The sequence below is a fragment of the Acanthopagrus latus genome, chromosome 3, assembly GCF_904848185.1.
Source record: "Acanthopagrus latus isolate v.2019 chromosome 3, fAcaLat1.1, whole genome shotgun sequence".
Classification (NCBI taxonomy): Eukaryota; Metazoa; Chordata; class Actinopteri; order Spariformes; family Sparidae; genus Acanthopagrus; species Acanthopagrus latus.
Window position 1 is genome coordinate 2,594,990 of NC_051041.1, and position 27,148 is coordinate 2,622,137.

The following is a 27,148-nucleotide window of genomic DNA, read 5'->3' on the forward strand; positions in this document are numbered from 1 at the left end:
ATCAAAGAGGCACACATGACACCTCTCTTCGTCTATCCTCCCTTTAACCCTTCGTACTGATCCTCACCCCTCCTCCTCACCCTTCACAGCTTCCTCCCTCTTCCTCGTCTTTGACTCCACCCAACTTTGAACCTCGTCCTCTTTTATCCCACCAGCACCTGCATCACACCGCAGGCTGATCAGATCTACCTTTGACCTCGTCCACATTAATGTCAAATGTTTTCTTCCTTCTTCCCACTTGTTTTCCTACAATCCCTAAACAATATGAAGAACGTGGATCTTTCTATCGGCTGGAGGAGACATTAGAGACTTACACCTGATCACAAGACAAGTAAAAATCCTCCTCCGTCTTCCTCCGATCCGCCACTCGCTCTCCAAAACTTTCCCACTCAGCTGATTTGGTCACACTGTCGTTGTGAGACACATGCTCCCACCATAATGTGACAGCCAGACGTATTCTCTATGTAACTGGACGCACCGAACCGTGACGGTACACGCAGCGTTACACCCCTACAGTTATCACCAGCTGAGACAGAGTCGACTGGTAATGCCTTCCTCTTCTGAATGTGTGTGTGTGTGTGTGTGTGTGTGTGTGTCATTGTGGCAAAATGTGGTCTCGTAGAAACCCACTGAAGCGAAAAACCACCACAGAGGCAGTTTTGAGCATTTAGGTGTTTACGTGTCTGTGTGTCACAGCAGCACAAGCGCTGTGCACCTCGTACAATAAGATCTGCTCAGTAATATGCACTGAAAAATCACTTTAAAAAGTGTGTCCAAACTGCAATAAAGAAGAGCAGGAAAAAGCCCTCTGCCTCCACCTCCGCCTCCGCCTCCACCTTCACCTCCACCTCCACCTTCACCTCCACCTTCACCTTCACCTCCGCCTCCACCTCCACCTTCACCTCCACCTTGAGGAAAGGTTCACTTGGAAATAATGCAGAGAGGAAAATAAGGGAAAGGAAATTACTGCGGGTGCCTTTGGAAGATGATTCTGATGAAGTTTAAACACTAACAAAAGAAAATGTTTGTACCGTCTGTGCCAAACATTTCTTGATCACAAAACGTACTTTAAGCCGACGTTGCAGCTCGACGACGTGGAGATTTCAGGGCGCAGAACTGACATATATATTAAAAAAAAAAAAGGTAACGTCTGCACACAAACCTCGCAGCTTCATGATGAGTGTGTAATTACTCCTCTTTGACTGCAGGGGTCACATGACCTTTAACCTCCGACCTCCTTTGTGAGTGATTTTCTGTCTGACGGTATAATAACATCACAGACTGCCTGTTAATGAAAGACTCGGTCTATTCACCGCAGGAACAGGCAGCGCTGTACAGTGACTCATAGGAAGATGAGTCTTTCTTTTCTCTCTTTCAATTCAGATCCTTGATGAATGATTTAATGACACATGACTGAAATCTTCCTTTTCACTTAACCACACTGTTTTACTTGATATGACCTAAAGACCAGGCCGGCTTTATCTAGCAACAAATAGCTGCAACAGTTTACGACGTTCTGAGGAGTTTTCTTCCCAGTGAACTGCTTCATCCTCCTCCTCCACCCTTTTCAGCCTTACCGTCTCCAACCAGCTGCAGCAGAGCCAGATCCAGCGGCCGCTTCCAGCGGGAGTTCTTGTGCAGGGCGATGCCGTAACCCGTGGTGGCGAACACCTTACCGGAGCCGATGGTCATCACCTTGTGGAGTGAAAACGCAAACATGTAAATCACACAAACACACACGTGAATCTCCGGAACAAACTCAACGAGACTATCGGTGATCAAAGTTAGTTTCTTCTTTCCGCGGTCACTGTCGCATACGTGCAAAACCGTCGGCTCGGCTCTAATATCGACGTGGCAGAAAGTCCCCGAGCGGGAGTGCAGGATATTGTTTTGGGATTAATATAGATCCACATCAGTTGTAATAATTACTGCAGCAGTGGCTGTTGTATGAGGCTGCTGGGAGCTCCGGCCTCCCACAGACCTTATTACAAATGATCACTGGGTAGGATTTTCATTCTCGCTGGGGGAGTCGTATCAAATGCAACCTTATAAATAAATCAACACCACGCTGTCCAAAAATGACAATATTAACCAGCTACAGGCCGCGAGGGACAAATGTAAATGCATCAGACGTGTTTGATTCATTTAATGCAGATGTAGACGGGCTCATTTGCGATGCCTGTTGTGCTTCTGCCGCAGTTCCTGCAAGAAGAGGCTGAGCGCGCTGCAGCTGATGGTTTTGTTGCACTCGGTAGCCGCGGGGTGCAGAGACCTCAGCAGCAGCTGCCACTACGTATGAGCGTGTCACTGCACAGAGCTGTGAAATGACAGAGATCTATTTCTTACCTTGCAGCCTTCGTCCTTTCTGGCCATATAGTTCAGCACCGCAGCGTCATAAATGAAGGCATCCAGTTTCCTGCAGGGAGGGAAGAAAGAAAGGAAGGAAGGGGAGAGGAGGGGGGGAAATTACAACAAAGGAATGGAAATCACTGACCTGGAGCTGAATGACAACAGAGGAAGTGCAACTAGTGAACAAAATGACAGAGATGATGGATAAACCAGCGCTGAGACGACGACGGACTGAACAGAACACTGGGAGCAGAGGAGCGTCTTTCTCGACACCATTTCCAACAGTCGCACCGAGAGCAATTCATCACAGAGGAGGCAGAGATGTCAGAGTTCCTCCTGCAGGAGCCTCGATGGACCAGCATGCACTGCAGGAGGAGGAGGTGTGATGCTGGAAAATCTTACAACTTTCTGCCACCGAAAGTTTAAAGACCAGTAATAAATATTCAGGATATTATTCAAATGTCACATCAGCTGATGAACATGTGTTTCATCCCCTCGCTACTCCAGAAACTGAAGAGAGAGAGACGCCGTCACCTCCACCTCCTGATTTCTATGTGTTGGCTGTTTGCAGAAACATTAACCAACATTTTATGCTGACGACTTATTATGTCTCAGAGAGAGATTAAAGAGAGAATGTGAAGCTTTTTATTCTTTTATATCATTGAGAAACTTCTTTTGGGGGTTTGGTTTCTCTTCAGCGATATGAAGACTTGGCTTTGAGCTTTAGGAAACAGTGATGATACATTATACATTTGATGGATGAAAAACAAAACACGATTGAACCATAAAGGAAAAATATATCAAGTCTCATCCGTAGTTTTCATTTTGTGCAGCAGGCGCAGAGGAGGCGGGAGGAGGTTGTACAAAAGTGAGCTGGAACACCTCATCATGAAAGAGTGATGGGCTGAATGTACCAGCTCAGCTCACACTGGTGAAGAATATCTGAAGATACGATGATGAATCTGTAAGTACACCTGCTCGTCCACTTCATGTTCATTTAAATTCACACTTGGGACGCAGCGCTGTACAACCGAAGTCTTCCTAGAAAGAAAAAAAAAAAGGAGCGCGACTGTGAAACATGAAAGATGGAAAAGAGGTGAAGAGGAGGTTAGATGGTGCAGGAGGGGAGGAGGTGGGCGACAGGAGAAAGGAGAGAAAAGGAGGGGCTGGAGATAATGTTAACGCAGGAGGGAGGGAGGGAGGCGCAGAGCAGAAGCAAAAAGGAGTTGATGAGCTAGGAGCGAGGAGTTAATGAGGGAGGGTAGAGAGGATTATGGAGAAAGAGCGAGTTAGGAGAGACGAGACGGAGATGGAGAGGTGATGCTCGATACCTCGACAGCCAAATCAAACAGGGATCTTCCAAACGCTTTGCTTTGTCGGTGTACTAACTAATGTTTCCTCGGTAAATAATGTCAGGATGAGAGGTGGAGGGAGAGAGAGAGAGAGATGTCGATAGACAGCGATAATGAGAGAGAGAGAGGGTGAAGAGACGGAGGGATTGAAACGAGATAGAAACTGATGTGAGAGGAACCGGGATGAGTGAGGACGATAAAAAGGAATGCATCAAGGGAGTTTTAATAACACGGTACGTCAAATCTGCTAAAGACTGCGGTCGCTGCTTATCTGGATGCCAAAGTGTGTGTGTGTGTGTGTGTGTGTGTGTGTGTGTGTGTTTGCTTGTCCCATTAAACATTTGAACTTGGTTGCATCAACTAACATCACCCTCCTCCTCCTCCTCCTCCTCCTCCTCCTCACCTCCCTCTCCCTCCCACTTCAAACTCGATGAGCAAGTGTATATTTAATAGCAAGTGCTTCGTGTACTTTGTGGCCCCACAGGCAGATAATAACCCCCACAAACCCCCCCGGTGAAGACAACAGGCGCCTGAGTGGCAGCCGGTGCTGAGATGGCGGGATATTCTCACCCCCACCTGCACTGCGGGTGCTGCTAGCATGTATTATTTAAAAGTACTTCTTTTTTTCCCCGGTTCCTCTCTCGCCTCGTTCAGCAGCCGTGATCCTAATGGGGCTGCGCAGATTACAGCGGTTAGCCGAGGCTCCAGAGGCGAGGCGGATCAATGAGCTAACAAGTTGAAAAGAGACAAGAGGGTCCTGTAATTGAAACAAGGCGTGGATGACAACGTTGCCTCAAGTAAAAATGGTGATAAATAAATAAAAAGCAGAGGAGAGAGGGTGGGATGTCAGAAATGTGCACATCTGACTGGTGAATTTCAGGAGAAACGTAGCAGAAGGCTGAGGGAGAGTTCAGGAAAGGATTATGTGGCTTTCTCAGACAATAAACCCGTCGGAATAAAGGCCCAAATGTTAGTTTCAGAGCCAGTGAGAGAGCAGCCACCTTCAGATCCCTCCATATTTGTGTGTGAACGACCGCTCCGAGCGCTTTATTATTGAAAATCTCTCTATTTTTCAGATTGGCGGTGGAGTCGTCGCGGTAAGTATTTTTTCAGGCAACCGATACAACATTAGATTGAGTAAGACTATTCACTTGTCGCCCTGGTAACCAAGAAAATGGAGTGTGTGTCTACCCTGAGCGCTATCAGACAGAAACTATCTGAGACACAGAAGCCCGTTTGTTGGCGCAGATCTGCCGCACACCTAATGTTTCCGGTGAGTCACACTTCAGATTGTGAGCTTGTTAATAGCTGTGTGGTCGGCCCTCCGTTACCATAGCGTCCAATCAATCCCAAGCAATGTGCAGCGTTGTTTTCTACCAACGCAGTAGACTCAAAGCAGCGTTCCCACTGCCGACGCTGTTCTGCCGGAAAGAAACAGCATGTGGACGCGAGCACTCGAAGAAAAAGAAAGTGTGTAATCCTCAAAACACTTTGCTGCACGGATAATTGCAATCAGCGGCAAACTTTCGGGTCTTGATCGCACTGATCTTTAACAAACATCTCCTGTGAGTTGGACCCTAACACAAGGCAGATAGGAGCTCCAAGTGATGCTGCTATCATCCAGCTACAGAAGATGACAGTTGAAGTATGTTCTTAGAAACGAGATTTCTGTGGAAACAGCCTCTGGTCGTCTGACTTCTTTCACTTCAAGGGCAATTCCCAGTGTTTGCAACTGTTTTCAGAGTGTTTCAGACATTCGTTATATGTGATGTAGCCTCCATTGCTACTGACCAACTTCAAGAGATACATGTTTCTTTACTCTCCAAGTCTGTTTCATCTGTCGTGTTAGGTTTTTTTTTTTTAGTTGTAATCTCTGTAATAAAAAAAAAAAACTGTTTAAAACACACAAATCTACAAGTGTCTCTTAGTAAGAGACCAGGCAGTGTTGTAGTCATGATCCTGCAAACTGAGACAAAGTCATGACCAAGACCAGCGTGTATCAACATCAACACAACGCCAAGACTCTGAGGGTTTGAGACCAAGTCGAGACCGAGACAGGGCGAGACTGAGTCAAGAGCAAGAACAGATCAGTTCCATACCCACATAAATCTTAACTCACTTAAATCAACCACTGTTTGTGTTTCTTGGTTTTCTGGGTGACTCTTGTCTTCTAGTGAAAACATCTTTAAAGTACAGAATACTTCAGTTATTGAGTTCTCTGCAGTTGCGGTCTCGACCGTTCTTGAAATAAAACAATCCTCAGATTTTCTCCGATCGAGAGAGACCGAGTAAAAATGCAATTGATTCCACTATAAGGGCCAAGACCTTCACCACTACCACTGAGAGCCTCCTGAACAATTTCTATGCTTATTGACGCTGAGAGTCGGTTGAACTCGGGGTTATTATCAGCCAAGAAGAAATTGCTCCCATCGGGGTAGAAACGTTTCACAGCGGAAGACAGATTACTATTCAGGGTAACTTTGCTGCTGATTTGCAGTGACCATTCTCTCTGAAGTAACAAGTGAACCCAGACTGTGTTAATAAATCTGTCTTGCAGTATTGCCCATCTGTATATGTATGATGAACCCAGAGGGCCTCTGCCATCACTAAAACCAGATACTGCAGCGGCAGAGACTATTTTTTTGTCTGTTGAGTTTCTGATGTCAGTCAGCCGGGGCAGTTTGTCTGGAGTGACAGTAAATAGAGTTTGAAGATGATGTGCTGTAGATTGAACGGACCGATGGATTTTTTTTCGGAGCTTTGAGCACCACAATCCGCGGGGCATCTAGTTCCATCATATTCGAGAGCAAGCAGACATCTCCACGGCTGATATGTTCAGAACTCGGCCACCCACACCAAAACAATCAAACCTTTAATTCCTTTTTACTTTTCTTTCCCTTCTTGCTTATCACTGCTGTTCCCTCTCACGTTCTTTCCTTACCCAGTCTTGAGGTTGTCGATGGCCTCCTCCACACCTTTCTGGTTGTTACGGATCATGTACTGGTGCATGTTGGGATAGTTAGAGCGGATGTTTTCCTCTGTGCTGCCGTTTGGCACCGTGCCGAAACGCAGCGGCGGGTACTGCTCCGTCGGCTGCTGGAACTGTAAAAGACGGAAGAGGTGGGTGGAGATTAAAGCAATAGAAGGAGAAAGAAGAAAGTTAAAGAGAAGTAGATGAAAAAGTGGGAGGGGAGCTGATCCTTGCTGCAGGATGAAGTGCGACAAAGACTCAAAGTCTTCACTTTCAAAGAGCGGCCTCTCTTTTTCTGAGGAGCTGATAAAACAGAGGAGGTTTTAAATCGTCACAGCGGCTGCGGCAGGATTCAGGTTTGTGGGTTCTGCTGAAACTGCACTGAGAAATGAAAGCAGACAGCGGGGAGGGAACACTTCGACGGAGTCTATAAAATATTTTAGCTCTTTCGTTTAACTCGAGCTATTCTGAAGTCGGACACTTCATCGAGAGACAAAACAATCTCTGCCTCTCCCTCGTCTGTCTCTGTTTATTGTGAACAAAAGCTTTTCATTTGACACTATGTAAACTAACACGTCATTCTGATTGCTGAGCTACATTTTCTTCCTCATCAGTCCATCTGGCATCCCACCTGTTCATGCATACAAGCATCAGTCACCCCATCCATCCATCCATCCAGCCATCCAGCCAGCCAGCCAGCCAGCCATCCATCCATCCACCCATCCATCCATCCATCCATCCATCCATCCATCCATCCATCCATCCATCGTACCTTTTTATCTGACAGCCCTGACACCGTGTCGATGTACTCCTCCTGGATCATGAAGGCAGCCAGGTTGGCAGTGTAGGAGGCCAAGAAGATGACAGCGAAGAAGGCCCACACCAGCACCTGAAGGAGTGAGCGAGATCACTGAGGCCTCTTTCTGACAGGTGTGGAAGTATTTTAAGGTTCCAGCAACACTGTTTTTTACCTCTTGGCATTTTATTGCCAAAGCCACAGCTGAGGCCCCGTCTTGCCCGGAAGGTAGAGTTGTATTTGTCAGATTGACATCTCACCCTCCACAACCTCGACCTCGACAATTTTCCTTTTCCCACTTGTAATGTTGAAGTGACACATTGTTGAGTTCTGCTCTTATTTGTTTGGCACTTTCTCCTTCCATCATTATATTTGCCATGTATTTATATGAAGAATGGAAAATAAAGAATGTTTACACATGCACTGGATTCATGTACCAGTAACTTTTGGTTTCACACCTTCTGGGTAAAAGTCTTGTGTTTGTTTGATCCTTTTCATCGAACCTAAACTCCTAATGATGAGGCCTTTTTTTACTCTGACGTCCTCCTTTGCTGCGGCAACAATAACTACGGACACTAGAAGTCTCACTGCCTGACAATACATATAAATATGGGTCATTATAAGCCGCTTGCAGTCAACCTACAGTTTTTGTGATGAAGACGTATCATGGACAGGTGTTTTGGAGTATCAGGGTTTCTCTTTGAATCGATCAATTTTTGGTGCTTTTGTTGAATTTGTTGATGATTCTTCATCTAATCTAAGTAATTTCTTCATTTAATACCTTCAGGAGTTTTTGACAGGACCTTTACCTGTAATGGAGCCTTTTGACACTGAACCTTTAAAAAAACAGGTCTGATTGGGATTCCCACCACTGCGTAACACCAGCTGACCCAAATCAATGTAACACAAATAAAACATCCTTTGAAATGTGATTTAAGGACTTGGTGTGGAGACATTCAGCTGATCAGAAGTGCTCCTCTTATTGCTGTAAGATGCTGCACTGTTGACATTCAGCCAAGCAGAGAGTGAGAGATGTGGATTAGCCTTCGCACTGAATGATGAACGGGGCTATTTGCTTCCACAACACTCTGTGTTTATGCCAAAAGTTCATTAGCATAATTTTCTTAATGAATAAGATGAAAAATGTACTCTGGCAACTGAGGCATGATTTAAAAAATAAAGTAATCTCAGTGAATGGGGATTAAGGGTTTGTCTCAATGACGCTGCAGCAGGACGACTTGTCCTAACAGGAGGGTTGAAGGACGGACTCCTCGCTGACGATGACTCACTGGGGAGCTTCATGACTCGTGGGTCAATGCAAAACCTATTAAACCTCCAATGTATTATATCAGTAATATATGGTTGTCGATTATGCATGCAGTGCATGCTTGGATAGACACTGATGACCCTGAATGGGCTTAATAAAGTGTATTAAATAAAAAGATGAATGTGGTTTAGAGAGTAAGCCTTCAATAAATATTACATTGATCTATATTTCCTTCTGTTGTTGCTTACGATCAGTTGTAGTTGACTAATAAGGGAAAATGTGTCTTTTTAGGCTCGTGGATCATCATTTTTGATCTATATGCAAGGTGATGCACAAAATCTACGGCTTAACTAAAAACTACAACATTTGCAAAGAAAAGGGGCTGAAACTCTCTCCTCTGACCGCCTTTTGTAAAGCTTGTTGAGCAGCTAATGAGCGCGTCAGGTGATTGGGGATATTGTGAGAAACACTCGGGCAGAAAAGTGAGGAGAGAAAATACATCTTGAGTTTTTAACCTCCTGTTGCTCTTTACGCTGCAGTATCGGGGGCAAGCCTTTGACTGATTTATTTATTTATTCATTTTTTCATTTCACGCCATGAGAGCAGAAGGTAGGTAACAGCAGGTATTAAGAAGACCACCGTGGTGAAAACAAGTGAAGGGGCACTCTCAAACTGATTGCATCGGCTCATAAAGCTCACAAATTGTCATTTTTTGTTTTTTTTCTTGAAAATGCTAATTTAGGGTGTGTCACTGTGTGAGTAAGAGAGTCTCTATGTAGTTGTAGATAGAGTAGAGGTGTATTTTATTTTCTACATATCAAAGTTATCTACCCTTCTGTTGGCACAGTTTCTGCCCTGGGACTGAGTCAACAAAGAGGGCGGCTAATTAGCTAATAACATTTTTTTTTTTTTTTTGTTAGTTTTCATCAGTTTAGTTACAAAGCTAACAGTATAAGTCCATTAGGAATCTACATAGATGATTTCAGTATTATTGCTGGCTTCCATTGTTCTCTGAGGTTGCACACGGCTACAAATAGTAGCATCTGTTGACATAAACTAAGAACCAGATTCACCCTGGTCAATAAATGAAGTTATAAAGTTGTATTTTTGTAATACAGTAATGAACAGTCCAGACACATCCGACTCTGGCTGCATCCTTCTTTTTATAAATTCATAAGTCATACAAATTAATAGAGCATATGTTGGACTAAGCCCCAAGAGCAGGATGACTCATCAACATTTCATAAAAAATGTTTTCTAGGAAATTACAAACTCTAAAATAGCATAAAAATTTGAAAAGACTGACACTGGAGATCTGGAGTGAAAGTTTTTGTCTTGATTAGACGTCTTTTCAGCGTTGACTATTACTTACAATGGTCAAAATCAAAGTGTTTTATTATTAAATTCTAGACCTCTTTTCAACTTCAGTTACAGATTGTGCCCCAGACTTAATGTTTTTTAAGACAGCCAAATTTTAGTCCATGCAAGAAAAGTCTCGATCTCAGTAGCCTGCATGAAGCATGCACTTTACCTGGTGAGCTAGTTATCATCTTCATTTAATATCATGTTTTGGTCATGCACAATTCATCAGGAAGGTTAATGTTCCAAGACTGGATGACCAAACTTGAGATTCAAATTCTCCATGTGGCTTTTGTTTCATAAAAATAAAAAGTGGCTGTCGTAAAAACTTTAATTTTGAATCACACATAGTTCCTCAGATGTCTGTAACTGAAGCTGACAAGAAGTCACTCGGAAATCACTGGTGAACATTCGAGCAACCAGCCAGTCATCTAATCCATCCTTCAGTGTGTCAGTTCGATTGCTTACCATGATCTTGCTGGTGGTTCCTCTGGGATTCTCCACGGGCACAGAGTTGTTGAAGACCAGCGCCCACAACAGCCAGACGGACTTCCCGATGGTGAACTTAGATCCACCCGACTCTGAATAAAAGAGAGATCTGAAGTTGTTGACAAGAACATACACTGTATGTAACAGCAGCCTCTGTGATTGGTAACTATGTCATATGTTTGTCAAAGTCCAGGACTATCACACCAGGATCCAGAGTACCCATCCAGTCAGTGCTTAGGTTTATGCAAAAAAGCAGGTGCGATGTGTAAGATGGTTGATCTAAAGTCTCATTCCCATGCTTGATGGGTAACTCTGGGCAACAGGATTGAGCTCACAGTTTGTTTTCTATATCATCTTAAAGGTGTTGGACGGGGTTGAGATCGTTGGGAAAACCATTTCTTTCTTTGTGCACAGGAGCGGTGATAAGTTGAAACAGGAACGGACCTGCACCAAACTGTTGCCACGCAGTTGGAAACTTACTGTTGTCTGAAATATTATTGTACGGATGTTGCAGCGATGGCAAGGACAAACTGCCCTTCAGTGATCTGAAAACTGTCTGATGTTCGGAGATCAAACAGGAGTTAAAGAGGAGGCAGAGGAAAGACCTATATGAAATTACTAAAGATTAAACCTGGCAGCTTGTGCTGAGGACAGAATCATCAGAAGGGGGAGAAGGATTAGAGACAAAACTGAACAACCGGAGGAATCTGGGATGAAAGGTGGTGGTGGTGCACTGAAAGTATAGAGCGGTTGAAGAATGAGAGAGTTTTAACACTTTGAGTTGTCGACTGTTTTAAGTGCAGTTAAAGTGAATGTATGAATAAAAAGATGGAGGGGAAATAAATGTGCAGAAGAATCTATTAAAGCCAGTAGCAGAAATAATTTAGCCCAACAGCAAAATTAATAATATAAGTTTGAAACCTAAAGAGAGCTGGATTGATCTACTGTTTCTTTCCAAGAAAGTCGTCACAATTACAACTTCATCAATCCTATTTTGACATTTAATGAAAAATCTGATATATCAAAAATGTTCAGAATACATTTATTTAGAAAATATTACCAAAGAATTACCTTAAATAGAACTCTGCATATATTACTCAATGATGTATTTTTAAAAATAAGGTGTTCCTTTGAATATTTTAACATTTTTAATAATGTGACGATATTTAGAGATATATATATTGGTATATTCATTAATACATTACAAGTAGACATTTTTAAGCTTGTGTCACAGTTCATATCAGTGTATTATGGAATGACAGGTTGTAAATATTGTTGTGTAATTGACACAGATAAAGAAAAGAAACCCCAGAATGCTTTTATTCATGCACGAATCAAATTCCTGTTACCAGTGATATCCCAAAACATGGACAAATGTACCTGTAAATGGCCGACTTGACCTTTAAAAGCTATTTATAACCATGACTAACAGTGCTGAGGTGGTTTCTGATATCTGATCAGCTGTGTCCATCTTGTTACACCCCAACAGATCATGATAAAATGTTAATATGTCAGAACTGATTTTATTCTGTTTAATTCAAAAAGTGCAGGTTTATTTGAGCTGGAGATGAGGACTGGAGTGCTGTATGAACTTCTCCACTTGCTAAAACCAGGTGATCACCTACTTTTGACTCTTTTTAGTAGTTTATTACAATAAGAAGAAAAGGTAATGGTGATCAGAGGAAAATAAGCTACTGACACCAAGTGATGAATAAACACCTACCTGTTACTCCGGTTCAGTTTGACTCCACTTGTGTCAGTTTATTAAAAAGTAATGAATAACATTTCCCAGTGATTATTTGAAATGAATGTGGCAACAGAGAGAGGCAGCGAGGAAACAGTCGAAATAAGTGATGAACTGACAAGTACTGTAGAAATGTCAAAATCACCCAGCACCACCGCGCCGTCAGTGTTTGTTTCATTAAAAATAAATAGGCTGGGTGGTGGGTGTGGAGTGATTGTTTTGACTCGTGTGCGGACAGAAAAAAAAAACTGGGGCACTTTGCATAATTTGAGCAAACACTCTCCTCAAATCAGCCCCCCCTCGCTTACATAACTGACGAACTGACAAGTTGGTAATAATGTCATGAAATGAGCAGCGGGTTGATTGGCGTGCCGGCGCTGGGGTGACTCCGTCTCTTACTCTTGGCGCTCTGCAGGCTGCGGTTGTATCCCACGGGGCTGAAGAACTCGAAGATGAAGACGGTGACAGCCACCACCGACAGGCACATAACGAACATCATCACCCACACCGCCGGGCTGTAGGGCTCTGCAGCACACACAAACACACACACACACACACACACACGTACACAAATATCAGATAAACTTTTCAAGAAAATGTGCCCGTCATCTGTAAAACAGTCACGACTGGACTGCGAACAAAGACACTGTGTCCTGAAAGTAATCCGGAGGAAACATTTGTCATGCGCTGTTCTCTTGGATAATTGTTGGGTAAGAGTCAATCAGCGCTTCCACTCAGCCCTTCCTGGAGACCAATCAAATCAGGGCCTATTGATAAGCCACCTGTTGAACCGTGTTCAAGTGTGCTGCAGGAAAACAGACGTCTCGGGCCATTCTGCTTTGGTCTTTGTAGTACCTTCGTACTAAACGGTGCCACTTAAGCTACGATTGCTAACGTTGCAGTAGCAGTAAATTGCCACGTTTAAGAGACTCAAATAGTGCTTTTTGATGAATTGTACTGAGTTCACACAATCATGCAGTCCCTGTATTTCCGGCCAATTAGCTGCGTTTCAAGCTTTACCACAGGCTGCTGAATGACCCAAATGTTTCCCATCAGAGGTAAGACAAGAATTTAACCAGGAGGGCTCAGAAAGTCCAAGGTGAGTCCAAAGACCAGGTAACAATGAGGAACTGCTTTTTATTATGCCTACTGGCATTTCATGGACAACAACACGCCGCCATTTATCTTAATCAAGTTTAAGCAAGAATATCAAAAATTCAATCAGTGATAAATTGTGCTCTTTCTGGAACTCAGAATCTCAAGTTGATATTTATTTGGGTTTCATAAAGTGAGTCTTAACAGCGGAGGTGAACAGCTCTGTGAGAGGACAGGAGGAGACGTCTCTCCACATCTCAGGCATCTGAAGAAAAAGGCTGCCAGTCTAACTGCCGTCTGAGGAAATGAGCCGATACTTCTGAGATTTGCCAAATTAGTGAGGGATCTTCTGTCGACACTGACAACAGCAGCGGTGGCAGCTGTAACGCTAATCGAACAGCACCGGAGAGACGAGCTGAGCTGCCGGGTCGACTCATCAACACCTTCGTCTCTCAGTGTTACATCCAGAAAGGGACGTAAATCGAGCTCGACTGTGTGCTGATACACCGAAGAGTGGCGGGATCTGTTTACATATGAGGCTTTTTAGCTGCTGCTCCCCTGCAGAGAGACGTACGGTGAGGGCGCAGGTGGAGAGGCTCGGGATTTATCCATTAAACTTACCGTCAGACAGGGTCAATGTGCTTTTAAGGCCGAGCTGTCAAACTGTGGTGCACCGTGAGAACTGAGAGGCTGCAGGTTTTATTTCCACCTACGTCTGTCGCAGTGGACGACGATAAAACAGAACATAAGGCAGAAAATAGTTTCATTCTGTTCACACATCATTGGATTTTATTGTTTTATGATCAATTGTTTTATTTATCTAAGATACATCTTACTTTAAAAAAATGCCCCCCCAAAAAGTTTTAGTTTGAAAAATGCTGACTTCTCGTGAGGATTCATTAAAAACGCGTCATCATTTATGATTAATGACATGGTAAAAAAAATGTCAACAGACACACAAAGAGAGATAAAGTAGAAGAGAAGTCAAGATTTCAGCGACACTTATTGTGGTGCCCCGTGTGAGGGGGCATTGTTGAAACGTGACACAAACTACCTGCTATCCAGTTGTTGATGGAAAGTCTTGTGATGGACTTGACTGCTGACAGACCTTTGGATCAGTCCACCTGACACTGTGACATCAAACAGATTCTTGTCTGATGGGTGGACGAGTGCTGCAGGGGACTAATAATGTCTCGTCAGTATCGCCTGGTGTCATTGTTTGTTTTTTACTTTGTTCCACTCAGTTCTCAAAACCCCAGCAGAACCAGCATGTTGGCATCGGCTGACAATCTCTCAATCAAATCTATCAAACAATTCAGTCTGATATCAGGCAAGTGATGGACGCGACCATCGTTCCTGATACTGATTCTGCTCGATGTGGTTTCAGGTGACTGGAAACAGATATTCTCTTGCTCCATTTTTAAAAATGGTTGATTATTTTCTGCCTTTTCTGTGTCATAGAAACAAGAAATGGGTCGACATCAAAAACAGACACATCAAAAGGCTTTTTCCCGTCTTTGGGCTCCGTCCTCCAGCTCTCACAACTCACGAGCTTTGCACTTCCAGCTTTTGCACCTACAACGTCAGAAGTAGCACATCATTATAATATAATGACCGCACTCAGTGGTGCTGACTGAAAATAGCTGTTTCTATGATGTATTGCTATCCAGCAGAATAAAGCAGTTTCTGACAAGACTTAATTCAACTTGATGTATAAACTAAAGGCTCTATTTTATGTTTGTTCAGCCACTTTTATACAGACGGGGGGGAGTAATTTAAAACACTTGTGCGGTCCAATAAAACATTTCCACAGTCCCAACAATGACCACAGAGTTAAATCAACATCTGTCTCGCACAGTGTGAGCAACACATAAACAGTGTGTGTCTCTCACAGCTTGTGTATTAAATTGTACAAATACAAGAAAATTGTGTGCTGCCAAAAATACGCAACTGCACCACTGTGGCAACGTGTTCAGTGGCTCAATAAATGAGGGAAATCAACGTTTTTGTGGTCTTTGCTTTATTTTATTAGACATTATTGTCATGTTTTTAGATCTGGGACAATATTTGTTGAAATATATAAACTTTATAATCTATCTAAAATGGTCACGTGTGTTTTTTCTGATCTTTTCCTTCCTCAGTTTGTGTAAAACATTAAAGTTTGAGTGCAGTGCCAAGCTTCCTTGTTGCAGTGTAGCCTGAGGGAGGTCATTTAAAAGTGATTTAAAACATCTGATTTTTTGGTTTGAAGCCGTTTTCAACCAAAGATTATAGCAGCTTGCCAAATAACACAACATAAACCAGAGAGCAGCGAAAGAAAACACCCCCAAAAGGTCCTATCTTTCTCATTTCCATTATTCTTTTTATTGAATGTTAATTTCACTGAGGGATGAAGTTTTTTACGGTGCCCCCCAGCTCTGGACACAGCACGGATTTATTGAATTTCTCAGCTCATTCTGATTTGCACTTCATTCAAAATTGCCTTGGCAGAGAGAGAGTGTGTAAATAATTACATTGTGCACTCAAACACTGGAGGTTGGGTTTGATTTATTTGAGGAGTGTAAAGCAGCATCACGTTGTTTTCAGAGTCAGTCTCGTGTCAAGATCTGAGGAGCTTTACTGTTTGATTTCTCGGCGTGTGTCCGTGTTAGGTTTCCAGCAGCTATATATCCATTTTGGACAACAGCGGATCTATTTTTATAGCCACATTTAATCAGGGAGAGTCAAGAGAAGACACATGCTCTTTGTTAGTTTTAAAATTCACACCTGGGAGATGCCCGGTCCAATCGCGGTGTGCATGTACTGGTGCCAGTGGGCAGATTCACTGGAGCAGACAGGGTTAAGGTCGGGGTTAATGAGCTTTATGTGCCCTTCCTCAAGGGCATTTGAGCAGCATTTGCTAAGTAAACTGACAACATTACTTATTCATTGTGCTTGCCAGCATGTTCCCAGCAGGTCCGGGGAATCAAACACTTTGAGTCCAACCTCAGTACTCAGATACAGCGAGTGGAAGTGACCTGGAGAAGTCGACTCATGTTCATACGTCCCTACAGAGAGCCTGAGGCGTGAGGACACAATCTGTATGACATGTCACTACAGCTACAGCCTCATTTACATGAACATACTAATGTGATTATGGACAGTAATTATAATGAGGTTTTCTCCAATTAAGTCGTCACATGAACCCATGGATATACAGTTTCTTTATGGAATGTGACAACGTGATTATTTCCATTCTCCTCCTACTGTCATAACTCCAACATACCGTATGCTTTGAGCGCTTATTATGCAAATTTTATGTGCATATATTACATAATCTAATGCACACCTAGAAGACGTGTGCATAGGAAAATGGATTGTATGACTGCACTTAGGTCACAAGCACTTAATGAGGTGCTGATGAAACCTCTGAAACGTAGCCCCTTGAATGATTTCTTTGCAAACATCGCTGGAAAAGGTATAGTTGTTTGTCTGGTAGTTCTAACACAGTACAACATGTACAAATGCATTCACCCATAGAAAAACACCTCGCTTGTTAAATGTCACCACTGCTGCAAGAGGAGTGTTTTTTTTTTTTTATCACCTACTGAAAACCTTTTTAAATGAGAATTCAGAGGAAGAGGGAGTGAAGCGTTTTATCGTGAGGACAGAAGATCGTCGGCGTGTGTTGGAGTGCCACGCGAAGTGTGAAATGTGGTGATATCATTGTTAGACTGAGTAGTTTTACACAGAGCCCTTCAATAATGTGATTATATCTGAACTCTAACACTATCGTACTTCATGAGCAAATGATGTTTAACTGAGCTTCATTTTATTCAGCAGAGATACACAATAAAATGTTGTCAGTTTCTCTGTCTGCAAACCACAGATACATTTAGATTTGTACCTGTCATACCTACAATATTGATTTTTCAACAATGCATTTAATATCACATTCATATTAGACAGAGCTTTAACATCTATAACATTTTAAACAACATTTTATTTTTTGAGGCGACATCAGGACGTCATCAGCTGTGTTTGATGCACTGACATCTACACATATCCTGGCATGTTTACAGGTATTTTAAGCAAAAACACAATATTTTCCTAACAATAGCCAAGCAGATTTTTTACCTGAACCAGACCCGATATGTTTGACAAGACGTCTTGACATCTCTAGCTGCGTTTGTATTGACAAAAGCAGGTTTTCTACAAGCTCTGAGTAATTTTTCTGCCTAAACCTAACCAGACCGTAAGCATGGCACTGTCACAACATGAAATTGAAAAGTGAACAGAACTTACAGTACAAACCTTTCAACATATCTGTGTGTTGCCACTGCCGACATATATTCTTGCAATTTGGGTGCTTTATTTGATACATTGCCTTAATTGTATGTATGTGTGAACTTTCACTAGGATTTAAAACAGCCCGAGTTGCTCCTGACAGCTTTCAGAGCTAAAAAAAAAACAAAACAAAACACTCTTTTCAGGCGGAAAAACTCACAAAGCTACTGTCACTTCATCAAATAACAATAACGATGTCAGTCACGCTTATCTTAAGATCCATGTTCAGCAGCTGAAGATGTTTTTACCTTCTAACTGCAGGTAAATTAGTCAGCAAAGGTGACAAGATATCAGTTCTATAGACAGTGGTGTCACCGGCTGATTACACCTCTCGGTCTCAAACATTTTATCCCTGACATATCTGCCCTAATTGGAGGGTTAAAAAGGCTGCACAGAATCAGATATTATCTTTAATCCGCAAATCTTCATACCCTGCATGTGTTATATTGTAACACATGTGGGGTATGAAGATTTGGATAAAATGCTGCAAACTGTGACCCGACATCTGAATAGTCCTCTGTTGTGAAGAGAGCTGGCAGCCAATGACAGCGGAGCCGATGGCGAGCCAAGTCTGTTTGTCTGCTTCCTCTGTTGTTCTGATTAGATTCATGTCGAATCACATCAGTTCCTGTGAGATCAGAGGTCCGGCAGAATATTATGTTGTTTTGTTTGATCCTTATTTTACAGGGTGAGTTTATTAACAGCAAATTTGTTTTCACAGTCGCAACATTACAAGAGCCAACACGCGGCTGGATGATGACATGAGGGAATGAAGAGAAAAAAAAAAAACCTAATAAATAGAACAGAATAAACACAAGAAAGGAAATAGACAGAAAGGGTACGGGTGTATTAAGGGTTATAAATCCAGTCTGGCACATTAAGTTTTAAAAGAAAACAAAATACAATCACAGGATTGTCAATAGGTCCTTTTAACAAAAGGCATTTGCACATGTCACAACTGGAATAATAAAACATTGTTCCAGCTGGCTCTCGTTCACACTGTCATGACTTTCTGGGACGCTTGAATAGAACTAAACCATCACTGATGTTGTCAGTAACACCTTTGTTTTTGCAAATGAATACATTTCTGTCCACTAAAGTTGTTGGAAGTTGGTTCATTGAGATAAACAGCTGGGGGCCCTAATTCAGCTGGTGCAAGAAGGCGACTATTTAACGTACTTTAAAGAGTTTTTATCTGGTTATAAAATGGTCTCAGTTTAGTACTGATGCCTCAGTATAAGCAACACAGTGTTTTTTTCTAGTCATTCTTAATACCTGCCGCTGGGTCGGACTCCCAGAGAAATCCCAACATTACTTGGAAATGCAATGCAAATGTAATAACTTGTAATTACTTCTACCAGCAACTGAATCTGTTGGCTGTAGGATTACATGTTATCTAGGTGAATAAATGGCTGAATGACTAAATCAAAGTTTACTTTGTTTAGCCATCATCATATCACAGTAACCTAACACTGGAGTTGAGAACCATCAAATCCTTACTCTTGGTTGACTGAGTGGGTCGATCGTCAATCGCAGTTTGGTTTGGTTGAATGGTTAAGTAGGTTATGTACGTAGCTTCAGTCGCATGACGTGTCACACGTTCACCGTGTTGTTTGACCCAATGGACCTACTCTTCCTGACTTTCTCCTCTGCTGATGTTATAATACAGCCACCAGAGGTCGCCAACAAACAGGAATCCTGAATACGGGGCGTAATAAGTTGCTTTCACAGTCGAACTACATGGTTGTTTTAACTGAAAATGAGCACGACAAAAGGTGAACGGAAGGCCAACCACCTTCTGCTGTGATAAATATGCTCCAGGCCTTAATTTAACGTTAAGAGCACATTTTATCATCCTACCACAGCCTCACTGACCGCTCACTTGCCACACTGACCACAGCTGAATTCAGAGGGGTTCACAGAAACTCTGGTACAAGCACCAGTCGTCGGTTTGGCCTGAGAGGTTTTCGCTACTCTCTTTTGTTGGCGAAGGCTTTTATCTCTGAATTGCCAATATGAGTGACAGCTCTGTCTCCTGCAGCTGACCAGCCCTTCCAACACACACACATGCGCTCTCCCCTTCCTTTTTACTTCTCTGCACTTGTTCAATTTTCACGTCCGTCTTTACTGGGCCCCTTGACAGTTTAAGTGTTTGTTATCATCCAGGCTTACACTTTGTGTCCTGCCTCGCCCGCCAGCTTCGTGCTCTGTCTGGTTCTGTCTCTGCCTCTGTCTCGCTCTGTTTCTCATTCACTGCGTGATCCAGTGTCCTCAAGGCTTGATTGAGCTTGAATTTTGCAGCAAACTTTAAAATATAGAGACGTATAATGTGTCAATACAGCTAGTCTGGACATTTTCAGATGGACACAAAAACACAAAAGCACAGTGTTGGGCAGGAACAAAGTCTGATGAACTTTAAAAGATAGTTCCCTTGGCTTCCACATACATAGCTTGCTCTTGACTATAACTATTCTATTCTGCTGCCACGTCGGCATTTCGCCAGCATGATTCTTCTGCAGGGATACTTCTGTGGTGACGTACTGGTGGAAGTGATGTGGTGTGGATAGATTCTCACAGACAACATCAACACTTTCACTAACATGTTACTGGTCATAGCAACTATCATAATATTACCACCTGATTAGAAAACATGTATTACATGGACTATTAAATAAATTTAGAAAGTGTAGTATCCTGTATGTGAGACTTCTTGTTGTTTAAATTGTACTAAAAGTAAAATGACACAGGACAGACTAGAAACAGTTGACAGTGTGATGATGAAATGGTCCTTTTTAGCTGTGCAACACTGTCTTTGATGTTTTGGAGGAAGTCATTGTGTAACCTGTTTATATATACATGTTAACACTGAACACTATTGTCACTTTGCACATTACTGTGTGTTCCCAGTAAGAAAAGTTCAACCTGCAAGAGTTCATGGAAACTAATATGTTTGACATGAAAAAAAAAAAAAAAAAAATCCTTTGTTAACAAGAGTCCTGACGGCAGAACAAGACCAGACAGAGTCATCAAATGACTATCCATTGGAAAAAAATACAGTGTCACAGGATGTCAAGTAGGAAGACGGGGAGCTGAAAAAGACGGTTAAATATTTAAACAGTCGTGGAAAATGTTTTCATGCTCCGAGAGCTTGACAGGAGAGTATGTGACTGAAATCAGAATCTGGATCAAGGGACAGCGGGTACCAGAGCTGCTCTGCAACTCAGTGTGGACCACTAGGTTTGAGTTTGTCACGGTGAATAGATTATATTTACAGTATGGTAAAAAAAAGAAATGACATGTGGAAAAACATTTAGAATATAAATCTACTTTACCTTTATCTAGGAACAAAGGAAGTGTGTCAGCACTTCACTTCATTGCCACTTGTTGTGAAATAAACCCAGAAAAAAACATGCTGATGTTTCCCACCACTACTTATAGTTTGAAAGGTGATGGGAGAAAAGGTTTCAGCTAGCATAAATTTTGTCAGCCTTATTTAGCAACCTGCCTGCATCTGCAAAAAGCACATGTTGTACAACACTGTCCTCCGCCTCCAGAAACACTGACAGCTGGAGCCAAAATAATGCTCAGACGATGCAGATAAGACTTAGATTTCACCAATGTAAAACTAGATTCTGCAGATTTCTGTCTCATGAACAAAATGTGGTTGAAATGTCTCGTCAAAGGACTAAAATCAAATTCATGTGCAAAAACAACGGTCCAAGCTGAGAATGTAAAGTTGGCCGTGTTGGTTGTCATCATACCTCAGACTGACTGAGGCTCAGAAGATTAACACTGTGATGGCGTGTTGTGAACCAAAAATCAAAGCCGCAAAAAGACTGTGGTTGACCCAGACTAACGTTAAAGTAACAAAATGTTCCTTACTGGTCATCAAATACTGACACTTTCAGTTGGCATCCAACCTGAGCTGCCAACCCAAAGACACAAGTTGCTGCTGGAAGAGTAAAACTTTGTGGCTTTCAGCAGAATTTGTTCCTCCTTGTCTCAGTCTGATGCTTTATGTGTAGCTGATAAATTCCTATGAACAAACTGCTGTATTCACGCTTGTTTTCTTAATATCTCGCCTGTCTTTCTCTTCTTCTTTATAACCAGCTCTAGTTATACTCCTTGGAGGTATTTTTTATTTTTTTTTGGATGCACCTCCATCAGAAACAATTCCTGTTTCCTCTCGTTCTGCACTTCTTCTTTCTCACCTGATTGTTTCTTTCACCTTTAACCTTTCTTTCACATGTTTTGTTGCCTCTCGCCTCTCTCTGGCTGTGCTTCCCCTTTTTTCTTTTCCATCTCAACAAGCCACCCACCCATTCACTCACTCAGACCCACACACACACAATCGAGGCTACAGTACAGAGTCAGTGTCGGCCCCGTGGCCCGGCGGTGTTAGGATAAAGCGGCCTTGGGAGCCCTGCACCTCCGACCAACCATGACGTGTTTCAGATTGTCTCTTAAATCTCCTCTGACAGATGGATAGATGTACTGCTGCAGCTGTGTGAGTATGAAATAAACCCCTTAAGGAGTACGAGGAAAGATCAGGTCCACGAGGTGAGAATATATGTCGGCCACCGACGTGGACTTCGACTCATGTGCCTCAAAGGTATGTTTGGTTAGAGAGGCAAACATGCAGAAAGCTCCAATCGTCTTAGATTGTATGAGGAGCTTTTGGGTTTGAGGCGACTGTTCAGGCAAGAAAACAGCCTTTAAAATGAAATGAACTGACTCCGTTCTTTACCTAATCGTTCTAAACAACAGTCTGACATTTGGGAAGTATTCACAGTTGCTTTCCTGGTGAGGATTTAATGAATAGATCAATATAACTGTCATGTCTATTGAATATCAAGCTACTACAGCAGCCAGATGGCTTAAACACAAGAGCGCCAACAGAGGGGGAACACCGGGTCAGATGTCCGGGTCACTGGGTCATGGGAAGGTCCAAAACGGTCATTTAACCCCTGAACAACACCCCTTCTTTCCAACTGTTTCTCCAAGTTCAACTTTTCATTAACATATACTATAGGAAGAGCAGAAAATACACTCAAACTGTTGAACAGGAGACTTCTAATCACTACACATCTTGTCCATTGGTGGGTTGAAGGTAAATGTCGCTGAACTATTTGAAAGTTTCTCTTCAAAGAAAGCCAACATTGGTTTTTTTCAATTTTCATTAACTGTTACATAATTTAATAGTAGTACAATACATCTGAGCTTTGGGGTATTAATAATGCATGTGGGTTCATTTTCTATGTTAGTTTTTAATCACTTTCTCCTGCTATTTCAGTTTTTCTCCGTGTCTGTTTTGAACAAGTCTGATGTTAAGAGAAGATTTACTTTATTGCTTGTATTACAAATATCTTTCTATTAACTTATTATAAAAGGAAATCGGGTCAACAAGTAAAAACAGAAATGTCGACAGAAATCAGGATTAAGCTCTCCAATTGCAAACTAATCCTGCCGATTTGACAGATCAGCAGGATTGACAGATTTCCTGATGTTTGCCCGTCTTTGATTGACGAATTCAGCATGTTTGAGGTTGTGTAAAAGTTCAAAGAGGCATCCAGCGTGTCACCGATGTGAGCAGGATGCACTCTGCAGTTTATTCACACTGGCAGGTTTATACAGCACAGATGGAGGGTTCAAAAAGTAGTCGCCCGAGACGCTGCTCTGTGCTAACAAGTCATTTTGTTACGGGTTATCGTCTCATCTGTCTGCCACAATACATACGCAGAGAAAACACACACACACACTCACACACACACACACACACACACACACACACACACACACACACACACACACACACACACACACACACAAAGCAGCAGCAGCATGTCAACCAGCCTCTGCTCAGATTAAAACATCTGAGAACGTCTGAAAATATCTGAAGCAGCTCTATCGCTCGCTCTATCAAAGCCACTCAACCTCTCCCCCAGTCCTTTGTGTTTATATTGGTACATAACAAGACTCTCTCTCTCTCTCTCTCTCTCTCTCTCCCTCCAGCCCTCTCTCGCCCTCATCTCACCATCTCTTCATGCTTGGAAAAAGTCTGGAATTAGTCTAAGACGATTTGTAAATTAAGAAGGTGTTATCTTTAGGAGAGGCCAACTTTTTTCTGGAGCATAAAAAAGAAAATGGAAAAAAGAAGAAGAAGAAGAAGCTGCTTCACTGCAGGAGCTCATTTGGATACAGGGAATATTAAATCTAAAGTCCGGGGAGGCAGCACTTTTCTTTGAGATGCAAAGTCAGGAGAGTGAGCCTTTTTCAAGTGGGAGACAAAGCAACGGGGAAAAGGCCTTTTACATAATTTAAGATCATTTACACACACTGTACAGGGTTATGTAATTTATCTGGGCTGCTGCTGTACTACTGTACCCCTTCACAGGCCTACATCTGCAAATTATAGGACCAAGATCGAATCTCTAGCACTTCAACACTGCTGATGAACAGCCAGTGATAACATTTCTTTCATTTTTCTCACAGGTGATGTGTACTGAATGTGTATCTCCACATGTGATACGTTAAAAAGTTATATTTGATGTGAAATGTTAGAGATAACAATAAGTAGTTTTATGTGACAGCAGCTCACACAGATCCATGAGGTTCTTGGACTTCTAGCATTCGTCTCTCTCCTTACAGCTGCAATGTAAAATGTTTTAATGCTATTGAACATGAACAATACAAAGCCACATCCTGAATTTCCACCCTCTGCCGATTCTTTCTGAAAACACACAATTGGGTAGCGTTCAACAAACAGAAATCCGTTGCTGAGACCATTTTCCACAAGTGTAAACTAGAACACAAAAGAACCAAAAGACAAGCTGCATTTTAGGCGAGGGATCCGTTTTTTTAACTCCCTCATTTAACCAGGGACACTAAGCTGAGAACAACACTGTCTGTTTTAAAAAGGTCCCGTTCACACTCAGCTGCACATTTACACCTGGGAGCTGTCCTGTACACCACAATCTGATGTGTTGGCCACTGAGCTGCTCCACTGGAGCTGTTTGGGGTTGAGTGTCTGGCTAAAGGGCATCTTGGTGGTGATAATGGACAAGGGACAAGTGTTGGTTTTACTCTTGCTGGTTCAGGGATCAGGGTCAATTCACAATGCACATTTTAACTTGCTTCTCTGCAGACACGATCCTGCAACCTTTATCTTCACACCTCGCACTGAATTTAAGAACTGAACCCAATAAAACCCAAGGAGAATAAGGTAGCGTTACTCTGTCCGGGGTGGCCGTGGATCAAGAGTTGAGCCAGCATCTTGTTATAAGAAGGTGGCTGGTTCGATTCCCTGGTCTACATATCGAAGTGTCCTTAGGCAAGATGCTGAACCCCAAACTGCTCCTGGTATGCTGGTCGGCACCTTGCACGGCAGCCGACCACCATCAGTGTATGAATGTATGTATAAATTACTGTAAGTGTCTGATAAATGACCTTAATGTAAATGTAAATGCAATCCTACTGTGAACACAAAGTAATAAGAAAAGGGAACAATATGGAACAGCAGCTGCAATAATGTGTCTCTGCTCTGCAGTGGAGTTCAGCACTAATCCGCCAAGACTACACTCACAGCCACAGCATGTAAAAAAGAAACCCAAATAACATTAAAACAAACTCACTACAGTTTGTAACGGAGTTGTGACAGCAGCCATGTTGGGGAATCAGAGCAGGGACTCACTCAAACTACAGACAGGCAACTAAAATGTAACGTGAGATCATTGATCATTCAGGCAATTAATTTAGACTTTAAGCTGCACGTCCCAGTTATAAAAATAGTCATGGGGCCTTAATCCGAGCGCTGTCTGTCTGGGTTTGTGGTGCCACTGCGCACCGATTAGAGGAACAGGAATACAATACGTTTTTATCACTGTCTCTTCAGGATGATTTTTCATTAATAATCAAATCTGTTAAGTCTGAACCACCATGAATGATCATCTCATTTAGACTTTAACGTTTACATAATTTGGTTAAATAGAAAAGACAAAAACCCTCTGCACAACCTGTTGTTTGAGAAATAAATGTAAAACAGGTTGGGAATTGTTTTCCCCCTGAGTTCGAGCTTGTTATACTGTTTTGTATTTAGAAAACTTTAGTTTGTGTGAATACTTGGGAAACAAAGTGGATTTGCAGACAGCAGAATATAACAGTTTGGACGCTGCATTTACTTCAAGATTAGCTTTTAGAAATAGACATCAACTACATCAATGTAAGTTAAAGTTGACTTTGCATACCAGTAAGTATTTGTTCAGTCTCCACTGTGCCAATATATGTGAGATAATCCATATATCACATTATGTTTTTCACATCATGTTAATTCAGTTGAAGAAAGTTTTGACTATATACTAAAGCGACATGAGAAAATTACACAAAAACGATGGAAATAAAACCATGAAATTCTCTTTTGGTTTGATTCAGAAACACAGACACATAAAGTAGGACAGAGAGGAAGAGGACAACATGTGAACCAACTCTTTTTCCTTTATATTGATCATATTGTATAGAACTTCTATTAAACCTTATACTGAACTTTGTACAGTCAATCTCCAAACTCCCAGATTGTTTCACATCCGTCCACAGTTATTATTCCATCCACAGGTGACTGTGACTCTTTCTTTATCCATTAAAGTCCATTTTTACAGAGGCTCATCTTGTCTTAGAGAGCCTGATGGTGGTTGGCAGCAGTTGATGTTGGTCTGTAAATCCATTTTTGGTACTTTGTAAAATTATTTTTTTTTTTGAACTATTAATGACTAATGTTTGACACACAAGCTGCTAAACTAATTATCATAAAGGTGCAATCAGATGTTTTTTTAAAGGGAAGTTGTTTTTTTGTCACTACAAATATCTGCAGATAAACTTGTACTTCATTAAACGGTACAGGGTGAATACAACTCAAGGAAATGACTCACCAAGGAAAGCAGAAGGGGACACGGTGCCATTGCTGCGAGAAACCATGACGCTGATTCCAGTTTCCACGAACGGAACAGAGAACTCTACGACCTCCGACCTCTCTTCATTAATGGTAAGAGAACCGATGGCCATGTCGGCCCTGTTGGACACCACCTGGAAAACAAGACATCTGACGTCAGAGAGATCTTCTGTGACTTGGAGAGCTCAAAACAGAAAGATTAAAAGAGTAAAAGAGTATTTTTACCCAAAAGGACTAAATTTGAATATGATATCTTAATTTGATCTGATGAGTTCATATCCCTGCTATTGCTGTGTCCCTTTTATCTAATCACTGAAAAACATCATGACATCTGTGATCTCTACTCCCTCGCACAAAGCATTGCCTTAAAACTGTTCTGTGCATAGAAGTGGTGAACACAGAGAGAGTCTTTGAAAATAAAAATTCCAAAGTACTCGTTTCAGTGAGGTTTGGAAAAAA

The 27,148-nt window shown here is 42.1% G+C and overlaps 1 protein-coding gene across 1 annotated transcript in view; it reads right to left on the reverse strand.

Moving 5' to 3' along the window:
- Positions 1–27,148, reverse strand: part of grin2da (glutamate receptor, ionotropic, N-methyl D-aspartate 2D, a) — a 195,360-nt gene that overhangs the window by 22,259 nt on the left and 145,953 nt on the right. The window contains exons 10-16 of the mRNA XM_037094042.1: positions 26,670–26,823; positions 12,727–12,852; positions 10,563–10,675; positions 7,445–7,561; positions 6,643–6,803; positions 2,347–2,416; positions 1,578–1,695 (exon numbers count right to left, since the gene is read on the reverse strand). Coding sequence (XP_036949937.1) covers positions 1,578–1,695; positions 2,347–2,416; positions 6,643–6,803; positions 7,445–7,561; positions 10,563–10,675; positions 12,727–12,852; positions 26,670–26,823 — 859 coding nt within the window. The remainder of the gene's footprint in view (positions 1–1,577; positions 1,696–2,346; positions 2,417–6,642; positions 6,804–7,444; positions 7,562–10,562; positions 10,676–12,726; positions 12,853–26,669; positions 26,824–27,148) is intronic.